The 21399-nt window shown below is 45.9% G+C and overlaps 1 protein-coding gene across 7 annotated transcripts in view; it reads right to left on the bottom strand.

The window, feature by feature from the left end:
- atm (ATM serine/threonine kinase) overlaps positions 1-21350 on the bottom strand; it is a 40383-nt gene extending 19033 nt beyond the window's left edge. For all 7 annotated transcript variants that reach the window (XM_014214778.3, XM_014214781.3, XM_014214780.3 and 4 more), the window contains exons 1-26: positions 21247-21350; positions 20775-20902; positions 20565-20686; positions 19574-19719; positions 13453-13617; positions 12834-12999; positions 12192-12430; positions 11805-11974; positions 11456-11631; positions 10948-11319; positions 10614-10811; positions 7624-7725; positions 7291-7516; positions 7077-7208; positions 6862-6987; positions 6671-6760; positions 6335-6530; positions 5893-6086; positions 5664-5746; positions 5413-5568; positions 5239-5314; positions 4987-5117; positions 4742-4859; positions 4483-4653; positions 3551-3714; positions 2938-3181 (exon numbers count right to left, since the gene is read on the bottom strand). In XM_014214778.3, the coding sequence (XP_014070253.2) occupies positions 2938-3181; positions 3551-3714; positions 4483-4653; positions 4742-4859; positions 4987-5117; positions 5239-5314; positions 5413-5568; positions 5664-5746; positions 5893-6086; positions 6335-6530; positions 6671-6760; positions 6862-6987; positions 7077-7208; positions 7291-7516; positions 7624-7725; positions 10614-10811; positions 10948-11319; positions 11456-11631; positions 11805-11974; positions 12192-12430; positions 12834-12999; positions 13453-13617; positions 19574-19719; positions 20565-20686; positions 20775-20846 (4035 nt within the window). In that variant the 5' untranslated portion in view covers positions 20847-20902; positions 21247-21350. The remainder of the gene's footprint in view (positions 1-2937; positions 3182-3550; positions 3715-4482; positions 4654-4741; positions 4860-4986; positions 5118-5238; positions 5315-5412; positions 5569-5663; positions 5747-5892; positions 6087-6334; positions 6531-6670; positions 6761-6861; positions 6988-7076; positions 7209-7290; positions 7517-7623; positions 7726-10613; positions 10812-10947; positions 11320-11455; positions 11632-11804; positions 11975-12191; positions 12431-12833; positions 13000-13452; positions 13618-19573; positions 19720-20564; positions 20687-20774; positions 20903-21246) is intronic.
- Between the last annotated feature and the right edge of the window lie 49 nt (positions 21351-21399).

The raw sequence follows: 21399 nt of genomic DNA, 5'->3' as shown, positions 1-21399 counted from the left end.
GATACCAGGACGGGGTCGTGATGAAAGTGTTCCAGGACAAGGTCCTGAAGTACTATAGATACCAGGACCGGTCGTGATGAATGTGTTCCAGGACAAGGTCCTGAAGTACTATAGAGATACCAGGACAGGGTCCTGATGAAAGTGTTCTAGGACAGGGTTCTGAGATAGAAGTAAAAAATATTCCTGCAGGATAGAAAAATATTGTAAAATAAAATATATTAATCAATGGACTGGTTCTGTGTGCAACTGGATGACTGCCCGATCAGTCATTGGTGGGTAATGTTCCTTTATGCGATCACAGCCAGTTGGGCCTGAACTACCATCTGGATACAAAATAAAAAATTACATAGAGTAATTCAAAAATATTTTGATGAGAAGAAATGACTCCTTTTTAAATTATAAGAAAGGAAGACTGTTTGTTTTTGTTTCCTGAGTGTGTGTGTATTGACGAGATTCATATTATGGACGGAAGATGAACCTTATCAGGCCCAACTGGCTGTGATCGCATAAAGGAACATTACCCACCAATGACTGATCGGGCAGTCATCCAGTTGCACACAGAATGTATACATATACTGCTCAAAAAAATAAAGGGAACACTTAAACAACACATCCTAGATCTGAATGAAATAAATAATCTTATTAAATACTTTTTTCTTTACATATTTGAATGTGCTGACAACAAAATCACACAAAAATAATCAATGGAAATCCGATTTATCAACCCATGAAGGTCTGGATTTGGAGTCACACTCAAAATTAAAGTGGAAACACCACACTACAGGCTGATCCAACTTTGATGTAATGTCCTTAAAACAAGTCAAAATGAGGCTCAGTAGTGTGTGTGGCCTCCACGTGCCTGTATGACCTCCCTACAATGCCTGGGCATGCTCCTGATAAGGTGGCGGATGGTCTCCTGAGGGATCTCCTCCCAGACCTGGACTAAAGCATCCGCCAACTCCTGGACAGTCTGTGGTGCAACGTGGCGTTGGTGGATGGAGCGAGACATGATGTCCCAGATGTGCTCAATTGGATTCAGGTCTGGGGAACGGGCGGGCCAGTCCATAACATTAATGCCTTCCTCTTGCAGGAACTGCTGACACACTCCAGCCACATGAGGTCTAGCATTGTCTTGCATTAGGAGGAACCCAGGGCCAACCGCACCAGCATATGGTCTCACAAGGGGTCTGAGGATCTCATCTCGGTACCTAATGGCAGTCAGGCTACCTCTGGCGAGCACATGGAGGGCTGTGCGGCCCCCCAAAGAAATGCCACCCCACACCATGACTGACCCACCGCCAAACCGGTCATGCTGGAGGATGTTGCAGGCAGCAGAACGTTCTCCACGGCGTCTCCAGACTCTGTCACGTCTGTCACGTGCTCAGTGTGAACCTGCTTTCATCTGTGAAGAGCACAGGGCGCCAGTGGTGAATTTGCCAATCTTGGTGTTCTCTGGCAAATGCCAAACGTCCTGCACGGTGTTGGGCTGTAAGCACAACCCCCACCTGTGGACGTCGGGCCCTCATACCACCCTGATGGAGTCTGTTTCTGACCGTTTGAGCAGACACATGCACATTTGTGGCCTGCTGGAGGTCATTTTGCAGGGCTCTGGCAGTGCTCCTCCTGCTCCTCCTTGCACAAAGGCGGAGGTAGCGGTCCTGCTGCTGGGTTGTTGCCCTCCTACGACCTCCTCCACGTCTCCTGATGTACTGGCCTGTCTCCTGGTAGCGCCTCCATGCTCTGGACACTACGCTGACAGACACAGCAAACCTTCTTGCCACAGCTCACATTGATGTGCCATCCTGGATGAGCTGCACTACCTGAGCCACTTGTGTGGGTTGTAGACTCCGTCTCATGCTACCACTAGAGTGAAAGCACCGCCAGCATTCAAAAGTGACCAAAACATCAGCCAGGAAGCATAGGAACTGAGAAGTGGTCTGTGGTCCCCACCTGCAGAACCACTCCTTTATTGGGGGTGTCTTGCTAATTGCCTATAATTTCCACCTGTTGTCTATTCCATTTGCACAACAGCATGTGAAATGTATTGTCAATCATTGTTGCTTCCTAAGTGGACAGTTTGATTTCACAGAAGTGTGATTGACTTGGAGTTACGTTGTGTTGTTTAAGTGTTCCCTTTATTTTTTTGAGCAGTGTATATTTTTTTTTATTCAACATTTCTTAAACTAAGCAGGTCAGTGAAGAACATTCTTATTTACAATGACGGCCTAGGAACAGTGGGTTAACTGCCTTGTTCAGGGGCAGAATGACAGATTTTTTACTTGTCAGCTCGGGGATTCGATCTAGCAACCTTTTGGTTACTGGCCCAATGCTCTAACCACTAGGCTACCTGCCGCCCCAGAAAGCCAAAGAGTCACTGGAGGACTACATTGGAAAACCGTGACAGATTAGGTGGAAGAAGAAGAAGCTGAACCCTGGCAGTGTGGACAGTGTCAACGTGATGATTGTCCTCTTTGTACAGACGAAGGGTGTACTCCTGTGTGACTGTTCAAATGATTTGTGACTGTTCAAATGATGTGTGACTGTTCAAATGATGTGTGACTGTTCAAATGATGTGTGACTGTTCAAATGATTCCCATAAGAATGTTTTGTACCATGTGAAGGTTAAAAAAACTGGCTCAACAGAAGCCATTTAAAAAGACCATGTACTAGTGTAAGAAAGCCCTGTCCTACAACGTTTTATACTTTGCTTGGTTGAAGTTCTGAAGAATCTAGTCTTTCTCTTCCTTTCTGATTAAAATGTCCACCACAGTTAGTAAACCTGGCACCAGGGTTGGAGTCAATTCCATTTCAATTCAGCCACTTCAGGGGATGAAGTGAAAAGGAATGGATCCCAATCCTGGTTTATACATGATAACATCCTACAGAGTTAAGCACATTCAGCTGCAGGCACAGAGACTCCAAGCATCTCTTCCTCACCGGTTTGCCCAGGCAGTTGCTGTCCTTGAGTAGGTCATAGACCCTGTGGGCCTTCTCTCTCTGCTGGGCCACTTGGGCATCCTGGCCCGACACGGCAAAGTAGGGCAGGATGTTAACCATGATCTTAGGGAAGCAGTTGGCCAGCAGCTTCTTCCAGTCCTTACCCAGGTGGGTGCTGATGGACTTCACCTGCTTAAAGTCATCCAGGAAGACCAGGTGTGGGATAAGGACCTGATAGGAGGAGCTGGGATAAAACAAAGAAATCGATCTTTAGATGCATCATTCCTTCCTTCCTTAAGGTGATCTGACATGATTGAATAGGTAAACGCAATATGGTAGAAACTCTACCTTCACCTGAATTCTGTCAGATCAGTAAATTCACAAAAAGTCATTTTATGGACATAAAACGTATGGGATGCGCCGAAATTGAATAGTAACTGAGTTAAATAAAATAAATAAATAAATACAACAGGGGCAGACCTTACCGTGAAATACTTACTTACAAGCCCTTAACCAACAACGCAGTTAAAAAAAATAGAGTGAAGAAAATGTTTACTAAATAAACTAAAGTAAAAAATGAAATGTAGAAGGTAAACTAAGCATGTGCACCTACCTGTAGAAGTCCTTGAGAGTGGCGTGGTTGAGCAGAGTGTATGGGAAGGACTCCAGAGTGTAGCCATGCTGGCCCAGCCACTCTGCCACCAGGTAATCCAGGTGAGAGCTGACAAACCCCTCCACACTCCTGTAGCCCAGAGCTCTGGACACACTGCCCAGGACCTACAGGGGGTGAGAGACAAACCAGGTTAACATTCAGTCTGTCAATATCATAGCATATTGATACAGTAGTCAGAGAGATACTGTATGTAGTGACAGTGGAAAGCAGTTGTGTAAAGTACTTAAGTAGTACTTTCAAGTATTTTTACTTAAGTAGTTTTTTGGAGTATCTGTACTTGACTATTTATATTTTTGACAACTTTCACTTCATTACATTCCTAAAGAAAAGTATGTACTTTTTACTCCATACATTTTCCCTGACACCCAAAAGTATTTGTTACATTTTGAATGCTTAGCAGGACAGGAAAATTGTCTAATTCACACACTTATCAAGAGAACATCCCTGGTCATCCCTACTGCCTCTGATCTGGCGGACTCACTAAACACATGCTTCATTTGTAAATGATGTCAGTGTTGGAGAGTGCCCCTGGCTATCTGTAAATAAATAAAAAACATGAAAATGATGCCGCCTGAATTGCTTAATATAAGGAATTTGAAATGATTGCGACTTTTACTTTTGATACTTAAGTATATTTTAGCAATTACATTTACTCAAGTAATATTTTACTGGGTGACTTTCACTTGAATCATTTTCTATTAAGGTATCTTTAATTTTACTCAAGTATGACAATTGGGTACTTTTTCCACCACTGGCGGAAAGGGAAAGTTACCCACATACACTATAAAGTGCTTTCAGTTTAAGAAACATGAATAGAAAACATAATAATTGATGAGACCGTAAATATGTGTAGCCAAATGATTTTCCCTTACCTTTTTGATGAGCGGCTCCTCTATGTTGTTCTCCTTGTAGGACTGGAAGAGGGCGAAGAGGGACTGTTTCTCACAGACGGGGCTGCAGCACAGCACCACCGACACACTCTTCAGCAGCGTGGCCTTGCGGTTAAAGGTCTCGTCACTCAGGTCTTCAGGAGAGCTGTTCTTCTGTGACACACCAGGGAGAGCAGAGGGATAGTGAGCCCGACTGGCCATAGAAACGTCTGTCAGAGTAATATGTGAAAGACAGGCTTACCTGGACCCTCATCCCTTCTTGGGCTTTCAGGTAGACGTTCTCAAAGGCTGTCTGCTGGCATTTCAGAGGAAGCATCTTTCTCTTCTCCAAGCTGTCCGGTGTCATCTCCAAAAACAGCCTATGGATGGAAGAGAGCATGCATGGTAGATATGTCAAACATGTAAATATTTACTTTTTAACTTGAGAGACATTAGCCTCTGATGGAATTAAGGCTGGTGAGAGAGTGTTCTGTCGGTAAAACCAACCTCTCCACTGTCATGGCTGCAAGCATTCGTACGTGATGGTGAGAGTCAGACAGGTGGGACGGGAGGATGACGGACACTGGAAGCTCCTCCTCCCTCAGGGTAAGGACCGCCCACTTACAGCAAGGGTCAGCCTGACATAGGGGGAGAGACAGGGAAGTAAATGTTTGGTGTTATTACTCTCTATCTACCTAAAGACAGGGTGGTTATCATGGGCAGTTACTATGCTGTGATTTTAAAACATTGTGAGCTCACCTCCAGTAGAGCCAGTAGACAGTGAATTAATGCCACCTTTACAATTGCTGTGCATTTCCCCGTTCTGCCCAAAATGCTAGAAGAGACCATTAAAAAGTTGGAAGTTCAATTCTAGAACAAAGAACAAGAATTATTGTGAAGTCAAAATACAAAAATGGAGACTTTGGTGCTGACCAGAATCCAGAGACCACTTGGAGCAGAGCTCCCTGTACATGTCTCATGTCATTCTGCTGGTCCTGAGTACGGCCCAGACTACGGATAGACGGTAGCAGACCCAGCAGCACTGCAGCACAGATCTCCTGGTCCTGGCGGTACAATGAGCAAAGATCCCTGCAAGCACAAAAAAAATGTCCTAATGTCTCCAGCACCTACTGTATAGCAGAGTATACTTGACATATGAATCTAGAAACAGAGGCCTTTCTTACGCCAGAGGTCTGAGGAGTGAGTCAAACTCTTCAGCTGCCAGCGATGTGTCCTCAGCAGGTAGTTTCTTCAGAAGGACCAGGTACTGAGGGGGGACAGGAAAATAATGAACTATTAGTATTCCATGTTAGAGATACAAGATCATCATCAGTCATCATTTCCAACATGATTGGTAGGGAACAACGATTAGCTGTGCAACATTGACCACACTACACCGTCCTGGTCACTCACCATGTTAAGGTGTAGTGGCTTGGTGCAGTCTATCTGCTCCAGCAGCAGTAGTAACTTGCGGCGGACCTCCACTGGTTTGAAAGAGAGCCCATGGATAAACTCAGCCGATACACACAGGGACAGGAACTCCAGACTGGCCAAGATGGCTAAATCCTGCTGGGCCAAATGCTCCTCAGCCAGGAGGCTTTTAGCATCTAGGAGAAGATAGAGTATTTAAATGACCATCTGGTCATTGGTTGATTCATAGAAATGCATAGAGGACAATGCCTGGTCTGATTATCATCCCCCAAGCCCCTACCTCTGGAAATATTGATCTGAAAGAATCAGATGGGGTGTACACAATATGTCAATAGCTCCACCTCAACCTATAGTATCCTGGCATAGCGGCTGACGCTGAGGGGTTAATTTTACATGTGGCATACGAGGGATATCATCCACTTGCCAGGACCACACTGGGTGTCATTGGGGTCCACATTCTGTCTGTGAGTCCCCTTAGATGTGCTGGTCTGTGGTCCGTCTCCATCATCAAACAGGTCAATGTCCTCCTGCTGGTCAGCTTGTGTCCTCGTCATGTCCCAGTCCTCATCTGTGGTCTCCTCCTCAATCCCCACACTACCTCTCTTACAGGAGCTGTTCAGCTGTGTGTTCCAGACACAGACACAGGGTGAACTTACACAATTCAGATCATTACAGAGTGGTTATACAGGTCCAAATGATGGTTATTCAAATGGTCAAAATGATGCTTGATGGGACAGAAAGCAAACTCTCCATGACTCACCAACAGTTTGCATATTTCTGCCAGTTCAGTCAAAAGTCTCGCAGGGAAAATCTTCATGAACAAGTTGCAAGAAACAGAGCTCATACTGTCCTGTGGGAGAGGATATGTGGAAGTCAATGAAAGTACAAATAGAGAGCCAGATTTTAAACGCAGATGTTGATGATAACGACGAGGAAGAAAGCTCGTCTTACCTTAACCCCTCTTTTGACACACTGTGTGCACAGCCGCATGACAGACCTGAGTGTGGTCATTGTCCCATCCTCTGCCATCTTCACCTTCACATTAGATATGTACTCACTAAAATCCTGGACCAGTGCCTTCGAAAAGCCAACAGAATATACAATGAATTACATATATGTGGATTTCAGCAGGCATTAAAGAAATGTTATCAACCCGTTCAGACTACCTTGGCCTTTAGGAAGAGTTGGGAATGGCAGGCTTCTTCCTCAGTCAGGAGACCAGTAGAGACATATCCTGCTAAAACGCCAGTAAGGAGACTTGAACAACGAACCAGGCATTCTGGTGGTGTGGACTGAGACTGAGGAGAAAACACACACAGTACTTAGTTTGAACATACAGCAACTCACACAACCATGGTTCTAACATAGGCATTCACTCACATCTGGGGAGTAGCAGTTGAGTAGGTGGTCAGCCACAGACAAGAGGCCCTGCTCCAGCTTGTGTTTAAGGCTGGGGACAACAGTGAGCTGAGTGCCGGCTGAGGACCCCATCACTTTCACCATGGGGTTAGAGGGCATCTCGTCAAAGCTGAACTGCAGGTACATGCTCTCAATCTCACTCAGGGCACCTTTAACTTCCACTTGTGCTTGATCTTGCATCACAGCACTTTAAGCAGAGGGAAAGATTGAAGACGGCATGAAATCTATGGAGTTATGTTGACACTGATGACAATACGGTTGAATTTATCGGTTTTAGATAAATATTTCCCTCACCTCTCAAGTCCCTTTGCCCCAAGGAGAAACATAATGCCAGCTCGGGTGTCTTTGAGGGTCAAAGGCACAAGGATTCTGGGGATTAGGTTATGAGGAAAATCCCTGGGAAAAGAGGAATAAGACAAACTCTTATTAGGAATGTGTTAAAACAATTACAGACATAAAACATTGTACCAAGACAAAATAATCCCACTCGTAAATAACAGCTGGTGCACGATATCTAAGGAAGTCTCAAAGTTTTGCTCGCCTGAGGTAGAGTATCTCATAATAAGCTGTAGACCACACTACCTACCGAGAGAGTTTTCATCTGTATTCTTCGTAGCTGTTTACATACCACCACAGTCAGAGGCTGGCACTAAGACAGCACTGAATGAGCTGTATTCCGCCATAAGTAAACAAGAAAACGCTCACCCAGAGGCAGCGCTCCTAGTAGCTGGGGACTTTAACGCAGGGAAACTTAAATCCGTTTTACCAAATTTCTATCAGCATGTATATAAATGTGCAACCAGAGGAAAAAGAACTCTGGACCACCTATACTCCACACACAGAGACGCATACAAAGCTCTCCCTCACCCTCTATTTGGCAAATCTGACCATAATTCTATACTCCTGAATCCTGCTTACAAGCAAAAATTAAAGCAGGAAGCACCAGTGACTAGATCAATAAAAAAGTGGTCAGATGAAGCAGATGCTAAGCTACAGGACTGTTTTGCTAGCACAGACTGGAATATGTTCCGGGATTCCTCCAATGGCATTGAGGAGTACACCACATCAGTCATTGGCTTCATCAAAAAGTGCATCGATGACGTCGTCCCCACAGTGACCGTACGTACATACCCCAACCAGAAGCAATTGATTACAGGCAGCATCCGCACTGAGCTAAAGGCTAGAGCTGCCACTTTCAAGGAGCGGGACACTAACCCGGAAGCTTATAAGAAATCCCGCTATGCCCTCCAACGAACCATCAAACAGGCAAAGCTCCAATTGAGGACTAAGATCGGATCGTACTGCACCGGCTCTGACGCTCGTCGGATGTGGCAAGGCTTGCAAACCATTACAGACTACAAAGGGAAGCACAGCCGAGAGCTGCCCAGTGACACAAGCCTACTAGACGAGCTAAACCACTTCTATGCTCGCGTCGAGGAAAATAACACTGAAACATGCATGAGAGCACCAGCTGTTCCGGAAGACTGTGATCACGCTCTCCGCAGCCGATGTGAGTAAGATCTTTAAACAGGTCAACATTCACAAGGCCGCAGGGCCAGACGGATTACCAGGACGTGTACTGCGAGCATGCGCTGACCAACTGGCAAGTGTCTTCACTGACATTTTCAACCGTTCCCTGTCCGAGTCTGTAATACCAACATCTTTAAAGCAGACCACCATAGTGCCTGTGCCCAAGAACACTAAGGTAACCTGTCTAAATGACTACCGACTCGTAGCACTCACGTCTATAGCCATGAAGTGCTTTGAAAGGCTAGTCATGGCACACATCAACACCATCATCCCAGAAACCCTAGACCCACTTCAATTTGCATAACACCCCAAAAGATCCATAGAAGATGCAATCTCTATTGCACTCCACACTGCCCTTTCACACCTGGACAAAAGGAACACCTATGTGAGAATGCTATTCATTGACTACAGCTCAGCGTTCAACACCATAGTGCCCTCAAAGCTCATCAATAAGCTAAGGACCCTGGGACTAAACACCTCCCTCTGCAACTGGATCCTGGACATCCTGACGGACCGCCCCCAGTTGGTAAGGGTAGGTAACAACACATCCGCCACACTGAACCTCAACACAGGGGCCCCTCAGGGGTGTGTGCTCAGTCCCCTCCTATACTCCCTGTTCACTCATGACTGTGTGGCCAGGCACGACTCCAACACCATAATTAAATTTGCCGATGACACAACAGTGGTAGGCCTGATCACTGACGAGACAGCCTATAGGGAGGAGGTCAGAAACCTGGCCGTGTGGTGCCAGGACAACAACCTCTCCTTCAACGTGATCAAGACAAAGGAGATGATTGTGGACTAAAGGAAAAAGAGGACCGAGCACGCCCCCATTCTCATTGATGGGGCTGAAGTGTAGCAGGTTGAGAGCTTCAAATTCCTTGGTGTCCACATCACCAACAAACTAACATGGTCCAAGCACACCAAGACAGTCGTGAAGAGAGCACAACAAAACCTATTCCCTGTCTGGAGACTGAAAAGATTTGGCATGGGTCCTCAGATCCTCAAAAAGTTCTACAGCTGCAGCATCGAGAGCATCCTGACTGGTTGCATCACTGCCTGGTATGGCAACTGCTCGGCCCCGACCACAAGGCACTACAGAGGGTAGTTCGTATGGCCCAGTACATCACTGGGGCTAATCTTCCTGCCATCCAGGACCTCTATACCAGGCGGTGTCAGAGGAAGGCCTTAAAAATTGTCAAAGACTCCAGCCACCCCAGTCGTAGACTGTTCTCTCTCCTAACACACAGCAAGCGGTACCGGAGTGCAGAGTCTAGGTCCAAGAGGCTTCTAAACAGCTTCTACCCCCAAGCCATAAGACTCCTGAACATTTAGTCAAATGGCTACCCAGACTATTTGCATCGCCCCCCCCCCCCCCTTTACACCACTGCTACTCTCTGTTGTCATCTATGCTTAGTCACTTTAAAAACTCTACCTACATGTACATACTACCTCAACTAACCAGTGCCCCTGCACATTGACTCTGTATGGGTACCCCCCCTGTATATAGTTTCGCTATTGTTATTTTCCTGCTGCTCTTTAATTACTTGTTACTTTTATCCCTTATTCTTACCCATATTTCTTTTTAACTGCATTGTTGGTTAGAGGCTCGTAAGTAAGCATTTCACTGTGAGGTCTACAGCGGTTGTATTCGGCGCATGTGACTAATAAAATTTGATTTGATTTAGACAACACTAGCAGAGAGGTTAAGCGTGAATAAAAATGCGATATGAGCCCAGTGATAAACTGCCCACCTGCAGATGATGGGGTGTGGTCTTGAGCTCTCCTCTGCCTCTTCACTCTGTTCGTTCATCAGCAGCCAGCTCATGATGTTCTCCTTGAGGCTGGGTGGCCCGACCCCCTCCACGGCCCCTGCATGGTCCCACCCAGGGCCCAGGCTCTTAAGAACAGGACACTTGAGAAGGGCCTGGGCCAAACACAGAGCAGCAGCACTGCAGACATAGAGACAGAGGATGAAATGGTCCTTCAGAGATAAAAACATAAAGCACTATAGTTCGCAAAGAGTAAATCAAATGTTGAGGAAGTGACTTTATATGACAAAATCATTCATCAAAGCCAAGGACTCACTCAGAGGGCTTGCAGGCTGAGCCAGAGAAGAGCTTCCAGAGCTCTCTGTCAATGGGAATGAAGGCTCCCTGGAGGATTGTGGACAGCAGGGCCAGACTGAGGGCCTCAGTCTGGGGGGAGCTGACCCCCCGTAGAGCCAGGACCCAGACACGGCCCCACAGCCTGCCCAGTTCAGCCCTGTAGGATTGGGCCCTCTCTGGGTGTGTGGCCTGGCAGCGAGCCACCTCCCTCATGCAGCGCAGCACGTAGGGCCCCCTGTCACCCCGCCGCTGCTCCCCCAGCAGCTGGCACAGGACGGACAGCAGAGGAACCAGCTCCTGGCCAGGCACCATGGAGGGGTACTTAGAGGTCAACACTGATGTGATCTGTAACCTAGATAGGAACATTGTATTGTTGAGTTGGGGAACACAGAGGATATGGAGATGTGAAGAGTTTGATTGTACTAAATATAAGGATATTTGGCAAGTTAATGAGCACTGAACCTTGGTGTGATTTTGTGTTTTCTCACCATGGTATGATGTCAAAGTCACTATGGTGTGGCTGCAGGTGGTCTCGGAGAACCTCCCAGCCCAGCTCGATGCGTCTACGTTTGCTGGGCGTGCCGTGTGGACTGCCTCTCTGGGTGGCTCTGAGGTGGGCGTGAGTCACCTCCAGAATCTGGAGGTTACAATCCTCGCTAAAGAGCTGAGAAACAGTCAAACACCCAAAACATAAAGATGAGACCAACAATACTAAAATCATCTATTTTCATTCTTAAAAACAGGAGAACTATGTCAGATGATGTCAGCACAGCTCAGGTTTTAGTCTTGAACTAAATGAAGTCAAGATGGAAAAATGAAGGATCTTAGCTTTATCACCTGATGGCAGATTTCTGCAGTTAGCTCCATAAGGTTCTCCTTCACAGCGATGTGGCGCGACCCTGTGGCATATTTCCCCCGGCTCCCAATCTGGCTGATCTCACTCACCAAGGCATCGTACAGGTTATAGAGTAGACTCTGCCATTTGACCCAGTCCTCAGCGTAGGCTCCTGGAATAGTGAGGGGTGGCATGGGCAAGAAAAGTTGTCAGATGGGCTGTATCAATCATGATCTATAACATAATTCTACTTCAAGGGTTTCCGTGATGAAAACACTTCACACTTGTCTGTTGTTCTACACCATTTTTCATCGTTGAACATCAAAACAGATTCATAAAGACAATGGTGTTTTTCAGTTTTCAGTCTGTCCACAAAATTGCAACCATACCTGTGTCTTGTGTCTTTGATCCTTTGGGATGATGTACACAGAGCTGCAGGTTGAAGAACTCCACTATCTCCTCTTTGAGAGTGGTGCTGGGCCTCATCTGTGTCCACACATAGAGCACAGAGGGCAGGAGCTCCTCACCCAGCCGACACACCCTGATACGGCAGTTCATGGCAGCTGACCTCAGGAAGACGTTCAGAGCAGAGATCAAGTGCTCCACCACTGCCAAGTGTCTCTCCTGCCTGGAGAGAGAACATATCACATGCAGTGTAATGGATGAAGTCTCTTGATGGTAGGTCTCAGTGTAGACCAGAGGAGGCTGGTGGGAGGAGCTATAGGAGGACGGGCTCATTGTAATGGCTGGAATGTAATCAATGGAACAGTATCAAACATATGGAAACCACATGTTTGACGCCGTTCCATTAATTCCGTTCCAGCCATTACAATGAGCCCGTCCTCCTATAACTCCTCCCACCAGCCCCCACTGCTGTAGACCCAATTTCTAAGAGTTCAGTTCAGTAGGTTTACACATTAGACAACTTACACCTACAGTCTCTGAGGCGCATAACTAGTGGAAAATGACTGTGGCAAGTAGCAAATCCCTTGCATGATACAGGTCACCTCTCGCAGTTATTGTCATCGTACCTGGCATTGAGCAGTGCTCTGGAGAAGAAGCTGAAGAGTGTATGGCTGAAGCCCTCAGTCTGCAGACAGCAGCCCTTGACTACAGTGTGGATGATCCTGCTCACAAGCACACGATTTATGGCCTTGGAGGAACCAGTGAAAAGGCCACAATACAGATCCAGCAAATCTAGATGAATATTAGAGAATTAATTGCTTACAAACGAACAAGAATGAAATCAAAATCTGGACATTACATTGCATTCCGGACCATGACCTCAATCAAGCATTTACATTGTGTTTGTATTTCCTATTACTAGCTGCAATTACTCCAAAACATCACCAATTACTTCCCCCTAACATTCATAGATTACATTCAACAGGGGTGGCAGGTAGCCTAGTGGTTAGAGTGTTGGGCCAGTAACCGAAAGGTTAGCTTAACCACCTGACAGCAGATTTCTGCAGTTAGCTCAAGGTATAGAAATCTGACAAGGTAGAAATATGTAATTTTGCCCCTGAACAAGGCAGTTACCCACTGTTCCACGGTAGGCCGTCATTGTAAATAAGAATTTTCCTAGTTAAATAAACACATTTAAAAAAAAGTCTCTGCTGTATTGAGAGAGGAACAATAAGAACCACTGACCGTGCCACTGCTGCTTGGTGATGTCACACCAGTACTTGCGGACAGACAGGATGTTCTTGAGCAGGATGCTGCTGTAGTCCTCCCCATAGGCCGAGCAGCTGAATGAGCTCCGCAGCACCTCCATCACATGATTCAGGAGCTCGCCACAATTCAGCCGAGGCCCTCCTGTAGGGAGAGAAGTGGGGGGTTAAAGTACCCAGAGGGACTACAATAAAGTCAGTACGTCCAAAATGGAACTACTTTTCATCAGAGCCCTATAGGCCCTGGTCAAAAGTAGTGCACTATATAAGGAATAGGGAGCCATTTCAGACACATATTGGTGATTCCCATTGCCATTTTATTGTTAAGCCAATTGGTTTTAGTTTTGTCTTGCCTTCACCTACTCAACATGGCATCTTATTGGCTGGTTTGCGTGACTTGCTTGAGGGAGGATGTTTAAGTTAGAATCGTCCCAGTGAACAAGCACCAAACCTGCGTGCAGAGTTGGATGGTGAGCCGTGCATTGTATGACGTGCTATTGTGCTGTTTCTATCAGAATAAATCTCCATAACTGGTGCTACAAATTAGTCCGTGTCGATGATTGTACACAACGTAAGACGAGTACTGTTGCAGTGGTGCCGTGACCGTTCTTCTGGATCGGATCATCCTTCGACTGGATTTCCATCTCAGAAATCTGCGATGGTTGCCATTGGAGAATCACATAAGACTTTGCTAGTGCAGTTTATGGCGATATCGCGTTTCGCCACAAGAGGGTGCTAGTGCGTCATTTTTTGATTACTTAAGTTGGTGATTTCTCTTATTGAGACTTTCTACACTGCTCAAAAAAATAAAGGGAACACTAAAATAACACATCCTAGATCTGAATGAATGAAATAATCTTATTAAATACTTTTTTCTTTACATAGTTGAATGTCCTGACAACAAAATCACACAAAAATAATCAATGGAAATCCAATTTATCAACCCATGGAGGTCTGGATTTGGAGTCACACTCAAAATTAAAGTGGAAAACCACACTACAGGCTGATCCAACTTTGATGTAATGTCCTTAAAACAAGTCAAAGTGAGGCTCAGTAGTGTGTGTGGCCTCCACGTGCCTGTATAACCTCCCTACAACGCCTGGGCATGCTCCTGATGAGGTGGCGGATGGTCTCCTGAGGGATCTCCTCCCAGACCTGGACTAAAGCATCCGCCAACTCCTGGACAGTCTGTGGTGCAATGTGGCGTTGGTGGATGGACCTGTTGGTGGATGGACCTGGGGTGACAAGGGGTGAGTTCGCCTCACCCCTTGTCCTTGTCTGGAAGAAGTCTGGGGACCTGAGACTCTGTACTGATTTTCATTTGATCAATGCACGCACCATCAAAGACGCCCACCCACTCCCTCACCAGGCTGACACGCTGGCTGCTTTAGGTGGAAGTGCCTTTTTCTCGACAATGGACCTTACCTCTGGCTACGACAATGTGGATGTGCATGAGGATGACTGGAGATTCACAGCTTTTACGTCGCCATTTGGATTGTGCGAATACAACCGTATGCCACAGGGGTTATGTAATAGTCCTGCAACCTTTACAGTGAGGGGAACAAGTATTTGATCCCCTGCTGATTTTGTACGTTTGCCCACTGACAAAGAAATGATCAGTCTATAATTTTAATGGTAGGTTTATTTGAACAGTGAGAGACAGAATAACAACAAAAAAATCCAGAAAAACATGTCAAAAATGTTAGAAATTGATTTGCATTTTAATGAGGGAAATAAGTATTTGACCCCTCTGCAAAACATGACTTAGTACTTGGTGGCAAAACCCTTGTTGGCAATCACAGAGGTCAGACGTTTCTTGTAGTTGGCCACCAGGTTTGCACACATCTCAGGAGGGATTTTGTCCCACTCCTCTTTGCAGATCTTCTCCAAGTCATTAAGGTTTCGAGGCTGACGTTTGGCAACTCAAACCTTCAGCTCCCTCCACAGTTGTCCTGTCCCCTTAGTAGAAAAACACCCCCAAAGCATAATGTTTCCACCTCCATGTTTGACGGTGGGGATGGTGTTCTTGGGGTCATAGGCAGCATTCCTCCTCCTCCAAACACGGCGAGTTGAGTTGATGCCAAAGAGCTCCATTTTGGTCTCATCTGACCACATCACTTTCACCCAGTTGTCCTCTGAATCATTCAGATGTTCATTGGCAATCTTCAGACGGGCATGTATATGTGCTTTCTTGAGCAGGGGGAACTTGCGGGCGCTGCAGGACTTCAGTCCTTCACAGCATAGTGTGTTACCAATTGTTTTCTTGGTGACTATCGTCCCAGCTGCCTTGAGATCATTGACAAGATCATCCCGTGTAGTTCTTGACTGATTCCTCACCGTTCTCATGATCATTGCAACTCCACGAGGTGAGATCTTGCATGGAGCCCCAGGCCGAGGGAGATTGACAGTTCTTTTGTGTTTCTTCCATTTGCGAATAATCGCACCAACTGTTGTCACCTTCTCACCAAGCTGCTTGGCGATGGTGTTGTAGCCCATTCCAGCCTTGTGTAGGTCTACAATCTTGCCCCTGACATCCTTGGAGAGCTCTTTGGTCTCTGCCATGGTGGAGAGTTTGGAACCTGATTGATTGCTTCTGTTGACAGGTGTCTTTTATACAGGTAACAAGCTGAGATTAGGAGCGCTCCCTTTAAGAGTGTGCTCCTAATCTCAGCTCGTTACCTGTATAAAAGACACCTGGGAGCCAGAAATCTTTCTGATTGAGAGGGGGTCAAATACTTATTTCCCTCATTAAAATGCAAATCAATTTCTAACTTTTTTGAACATGCGTTTTTCTGGATTCTTTTGTTGTTATTGTGTCTCTCACTGTTCAAATAAATCTACCATTAAAATTATAGACTGATCATTTCTTTGTCAGTGGGCAAACGTACAAAATCAGCAGGGGATCAAATACTTTTTTCCCCTCACTGTATGAGGAGGATGCTAAACATCTTTGAGGATCAGAACTTTCTTGGCCTGCTGTGTTACCTTGATGTTGTCTTGGTCTATGTGACCACTGAAGATCTGGCTGTACAACGCCTGAAAATGTTTTTTGAGCGTCTCAAGACTCAGAACCTGAAGTTGGCGCCAAAACAGTGTCACTTTACGCAGATATCTGTGAAGTTTCTGGGGCATATCATTAGGGTGGATGGTGTAGCTACAGACCCTGAGAAGGTGAGGGCCATTACAGGAGTGACAGAAGCTGTTCTGATGTAAGATGGCACTGTCATTCCATCTCAGAAGAAATTGAGAGCATTCATTGGGATGGTGGTGTATTACCAACAGTTCATTGAAGGTTGCTCGACCATCACAAAGCCTCTCTTTGGATTGACAACTGGACACAAGGCTCCACGCTGGAAAAAGAAGTGACACTCACCTGTCAGGAAGTTGACTGCTGCCGACTGGACAGCAGAATGCAGACAGGCCTTATTACAGCTAAAGCAAGCCTTACTGGACCAGATTTTGTTGGTCCCACCCTAACTTCGACAAACACTTTCTACTCTCAGCAATGGCTTAGGTGCTGTGCTCTCCCAGGTACAGGAACAAGAAGCTACAGAGAGACCTATAGCCTTCGCGAGCAAGACCCTTAGTTATGTGCAGTCAAGGTATCCTGCGCACAGGCTCAAGTTCTGTGACAAGTTCCACCACTGGTTACGGGGTCAGCAGTTCGCGGTATTGATGGATAATAATCCCTTGACATACATCCTGACCAAAGCGAAGCTCGATGCTTGTGAACAGAGATAGGTCGCCAAACTGGAACCGTATGAGTTTGACATCCCTGGGCCAAAAATTGTTGTTGCAGATGCTTTGAGCAGAGAGCCCTTCATACGACCCAGTGCACTCCATAGACTGACAAGGATTCGGTACGAGACCTTACTAGCTGAAGCTAACGCTGTGCGCACAGACAGAGTGCAAGATGCGTTTCGCTGGTCCAACCACCCCTTTGACAAAGCCTCTGACACCAACGAGGTGGTTATTAGCTGCCAGGCTACTGTTGACCCCCCATCTGTTGCTTTATCAAGACAAGAAGTTGCTGCGGTTCTTCATTCACACAGGTGCTGGGATGGTGATGTTGGCTCACATGCACTGCTGTTGCTACAGCTGCAGCAGGCTGTAATGCCATCAGAGCAGACAAATGTCAATGTCCTACCACACAATCTACTGATGAGTAAGCAGCGTGATGAGCAAAGCGATCTTCTTTGTGGAGAGGGGGAGAAGACCATCCTGGAGAGACCGTGCCCATGAGTGTTGAGGTTTTGTGTCTCCTCAGAAGTTGGGACAAGTTGACCATGAAGATGGGTGTACTGTATCGTGTTTCGAAGAATGTGGTTACAAAGAGAAATGTATCTGTATGTGGTTCCAGCCTCCATTAAAGTGATGGTGTTGAAGGGTGTCCATGATGAAGCTGGCCACCAGTGACAACAGAGAACAGTCTACCTGACAAGACAGAGGTTCTTCTGCCATGGCATGGAGAGGGAGGTAAAGGAATATGTTGTGCTGCAGGAGATGCATCGTGAGAAAAACTCCTGATCCGGAAGCCAGAGCTCCTCTGGAGAGCATAATAACAACTGAGCCTCTCAAACTAGTGTGCATCAACTTCTGGTCTGAAGAACATTCTTCAAACAAGCCCCTGGATGTGTTGTTACTGGCCACTTTACAAAGTTGGCTCATTCCTTATTGTGTCCGAACAAATCTGCTAAGTCTGTTGCTCATCAGTTGTGGAACAAGTATTTCTGTGTCTACGGGATGCCTCACCGTATACACTTGGATCAAGGACCCAACTTTGAGAGCGCTTTAATAGCAGAACTCTTGAAGGTTGCAGGTGTTCAGAAGTCTCACACCGTACCATCCGATGGGGAATGGGTCTTGCGAAAGGATGAATAGGATGTTGGGAAACATGATCCGGGCCCTGCCAACGAGAGCAAAGCAGATGGCCTCAGGCACTGAAGTCCCTTACGTTTGCGTACAATTGTACAATCCACGAGACCACAGGCTTTGTCCCTTTACTGCTAATGTTTGGGAGGACACCAAGGCTGCCTGTTGATAGTATTTGGCTCTGTCATAGAGAACCCAGAAGTTGTCGACTATGACCAGTTTGTTCAGTCCTTGAGGAGATATCTGAAAGAAGCCATGAATACAGTACAGGCATCTGCAGCTAAGCAGTTGAAGTGGCATGTTGACCTGTACGACAGAAGAGTCAGAGGAGCACCAGTGGAGATTGGTGATCGAGTGTTGCTGGCTAACAAGGGGGAGCGCGGAAAGCGGAAGCTCGCTGACCTTTGGGAGGATACTGTCTATCTTGTCACTGGATTGAATGCTGACAGTCACACCTTTAAGATTCAGAACAGCTCCACTGGACAGGAGAAGATGGTACATCGCAACCTGATAATGCCAGTCAACTTTCTTCCTCTTCCCCATGCTGCAGTTGATGATGGAACAGATGTCTAGATTAACAGAGTCTGAGGACGGCTTTGTGGTCTCAGCTGCCATGGAACTGCCGTGGGTGATGATGATGATGAGGATGCTGAGTAGAGAACAAAAGTGTGGGTGTCAGAGTTGCCTTCTGAAGGAACAGGTGACCCAAGCTTGGAGGGTGATGTGCGATCCTTGGATGCTCAGGACATTCCACCTTCGGATTCTGTTGAAGATGTACTGCAGCTGGAAGGTCTGCCTTGATCAGAGATTCTTCAAGAATCTGACCCAGACCGTAACAGTGTAGTGAGTGAGCTAATTGACCAGTCTGCTTACAATATCCATACTGACCTACCAAACTCGGACCATTCCTTACCAGATCAGTTACGCACTGACTGTGTTGACAGACCCACTATTGCAACAGTACACAACACTGTCACTCTTTATGCAGTTGAAGGTACTCTGGGTCGTATTAGGTAGGAAGACTATTTAAACCAGTGTCAAGACTGATTGTAAATATTATTAGATCATCACACAAGATGCAGTGTATCAGAATACATCTCCAAGACCTAGTGCTATAAGTTGGAGTCCGTGTCGATGATTGTACACAACGCAAGAAGAGTACTGTTACATGGACATTAGGCTCTATAGGTCTATGATCTTATCTGGTATGTGATTCTCCAAACCCTTACTCTTGTTGGCACAGCGGATGAAGTATTTGACCAGGCTGCTGATCTCCTGCATCTTCTTCTGACGGTTAGCCTGTGTGGTGGCTGACACGTTGGCTTTCCCTGACTGGAGCAGCTCAGTCTCTTTCTGCAGATACTTCTGCAGAAACCTGAAAGAAAGGCAGTGAGAATGCAAACAGTGAGAACGCAATGCGATGATGGACTTAACCAATAAAATAGTAGCCTGGCTACACCTTACACGGAACCCAAACGGCTGCGCGCGTGCGCCATCGTGCGCTATCGTGCACCATCGTGCATAAATATATTTTGTCCCCCTACACCAAACGCGATCACGACACGCAGGTTAAAATATCAAAACAAACTCTGAACCAATTACATTAATTTGGGGACAGGTTCGAAAAGCATTAAACATTTATGGCAATTTAGCTAGTTAGCTTGCACTTGCTAGCTAATTTGTCCTATTTAGCTAGCTTGCTGTTGCTAGCTAATTTTTCCTGGGATATAAACATTGAGTTTTTATTTTACCTGAAATGCACAAGGTCCTCTACTCCGAAAATGTATCCACACATAAAACGGTCAACTGAATCGTTTCTAGTCATCTCTCCTCCTTCCAGGCCTTTTCATCGTTGAACTTATATGGTGATTGGCATCTAAACCTTCATAGTATTACCACGACGACCGGCAAAACAGTTTGTCTTTCGATCACCCACGTGGGTATAACCAATGAGGAGATGGCACATGGGTACCTGCTTCTATAAACCAATGAGATGGGAGAGGCAGGACTTGCAGCACGATCTGCGTCAAAAATAGAACTGATTTCTATTTTAACCCTTGGCAACGCAGACGCTCGTTGGTGCGCGCGAGCAGTGTGGGTGCAATAATTGAATAACATGGATTTCAAAATGTACTTTGCAATGCTCACATCGCGTGCGCGAGCGGTGTGGTCAGCCTATTAGTCCTCTAATAGTGGGAATTGTGTAATAAGCAATAGTACCTGAAGACTGCATTCCAGGTGAGCTGCTTGGAACTTTTAGCAGCTCTGGTTCCAGAAGTGCGATCCAGCTCCTCCACTGTGTCAGGAGACCGGATGAGCTGTCTGAAGCGATCAGCCTCTTTCTGGTTACAAGAACAGAATGTTTTGTGTACAGATGTTGAAATAGGCCTATTGAGTCAATGAACTGATTTTATGAGTGACATAAATTACCTTTCTCTCCGTTGCTTTGTCATTCTCTAAACCTTTGCAGCAGACCAGCAGCTCGTGAAGGACCAAGCTCATGATGCTCTAGGGTCGTGTATCAGGTTCCATCAACAGATTTGGGGGGGCATGCATCTCTAAAAACAAATGACAATGACATGTATGAAGCATGATGTTGATGATAAATATGACAAATTAAACAGACATGATGCATTGATCAAACAAAAGTGTCAACAATTTCATCACTTTGGAAAGAGTGTAGCAAGCCTAGCGTCATAACAAATCATAGTAATTCACAATGAATACTCCTGGTTGCTGAAAAATAGCTAGCTAGCTAACTAGCAAGCTAAAGCTGCTGCAGTTAGCTTGCAATAATAGCAAGCATGGTATTGAATTCACACATAACACCAAAATAATCAATTTTAAAAGGGTCACATATCAAACCCATCACATTTTATATTGATGCTCGGTTATTTCATACCTTGATGTTTATTCTCCTCATATAAAGTGAAACTTCCGCCAAAGATAGAAGGGATTTTGACATGTTGAAGTACGCACGCAGCAAAACCGCGCCCCCCACGGTTGAAAAAGATACATCACAACCGGGTTACAGAGAAATCGCATGAGTGTCTAG

This window comes from Salmo salar, chromosome 09 (genome assembly GCF_965601325.2).
Source record: "Salmo salar chromosome 09, fSalSal1, whole genome shotgun sequence".
Classification (NCBI taxonomy): domain Eukaryota; kingdom Metazoa; phylum Chordata; class Actinopteri; order Salmoniformes; family Salmonidae; genus Salmo; species Salmo salar.
This window is presented reverse-complemented; position numbering and strand designations above follow the sequence as displayed.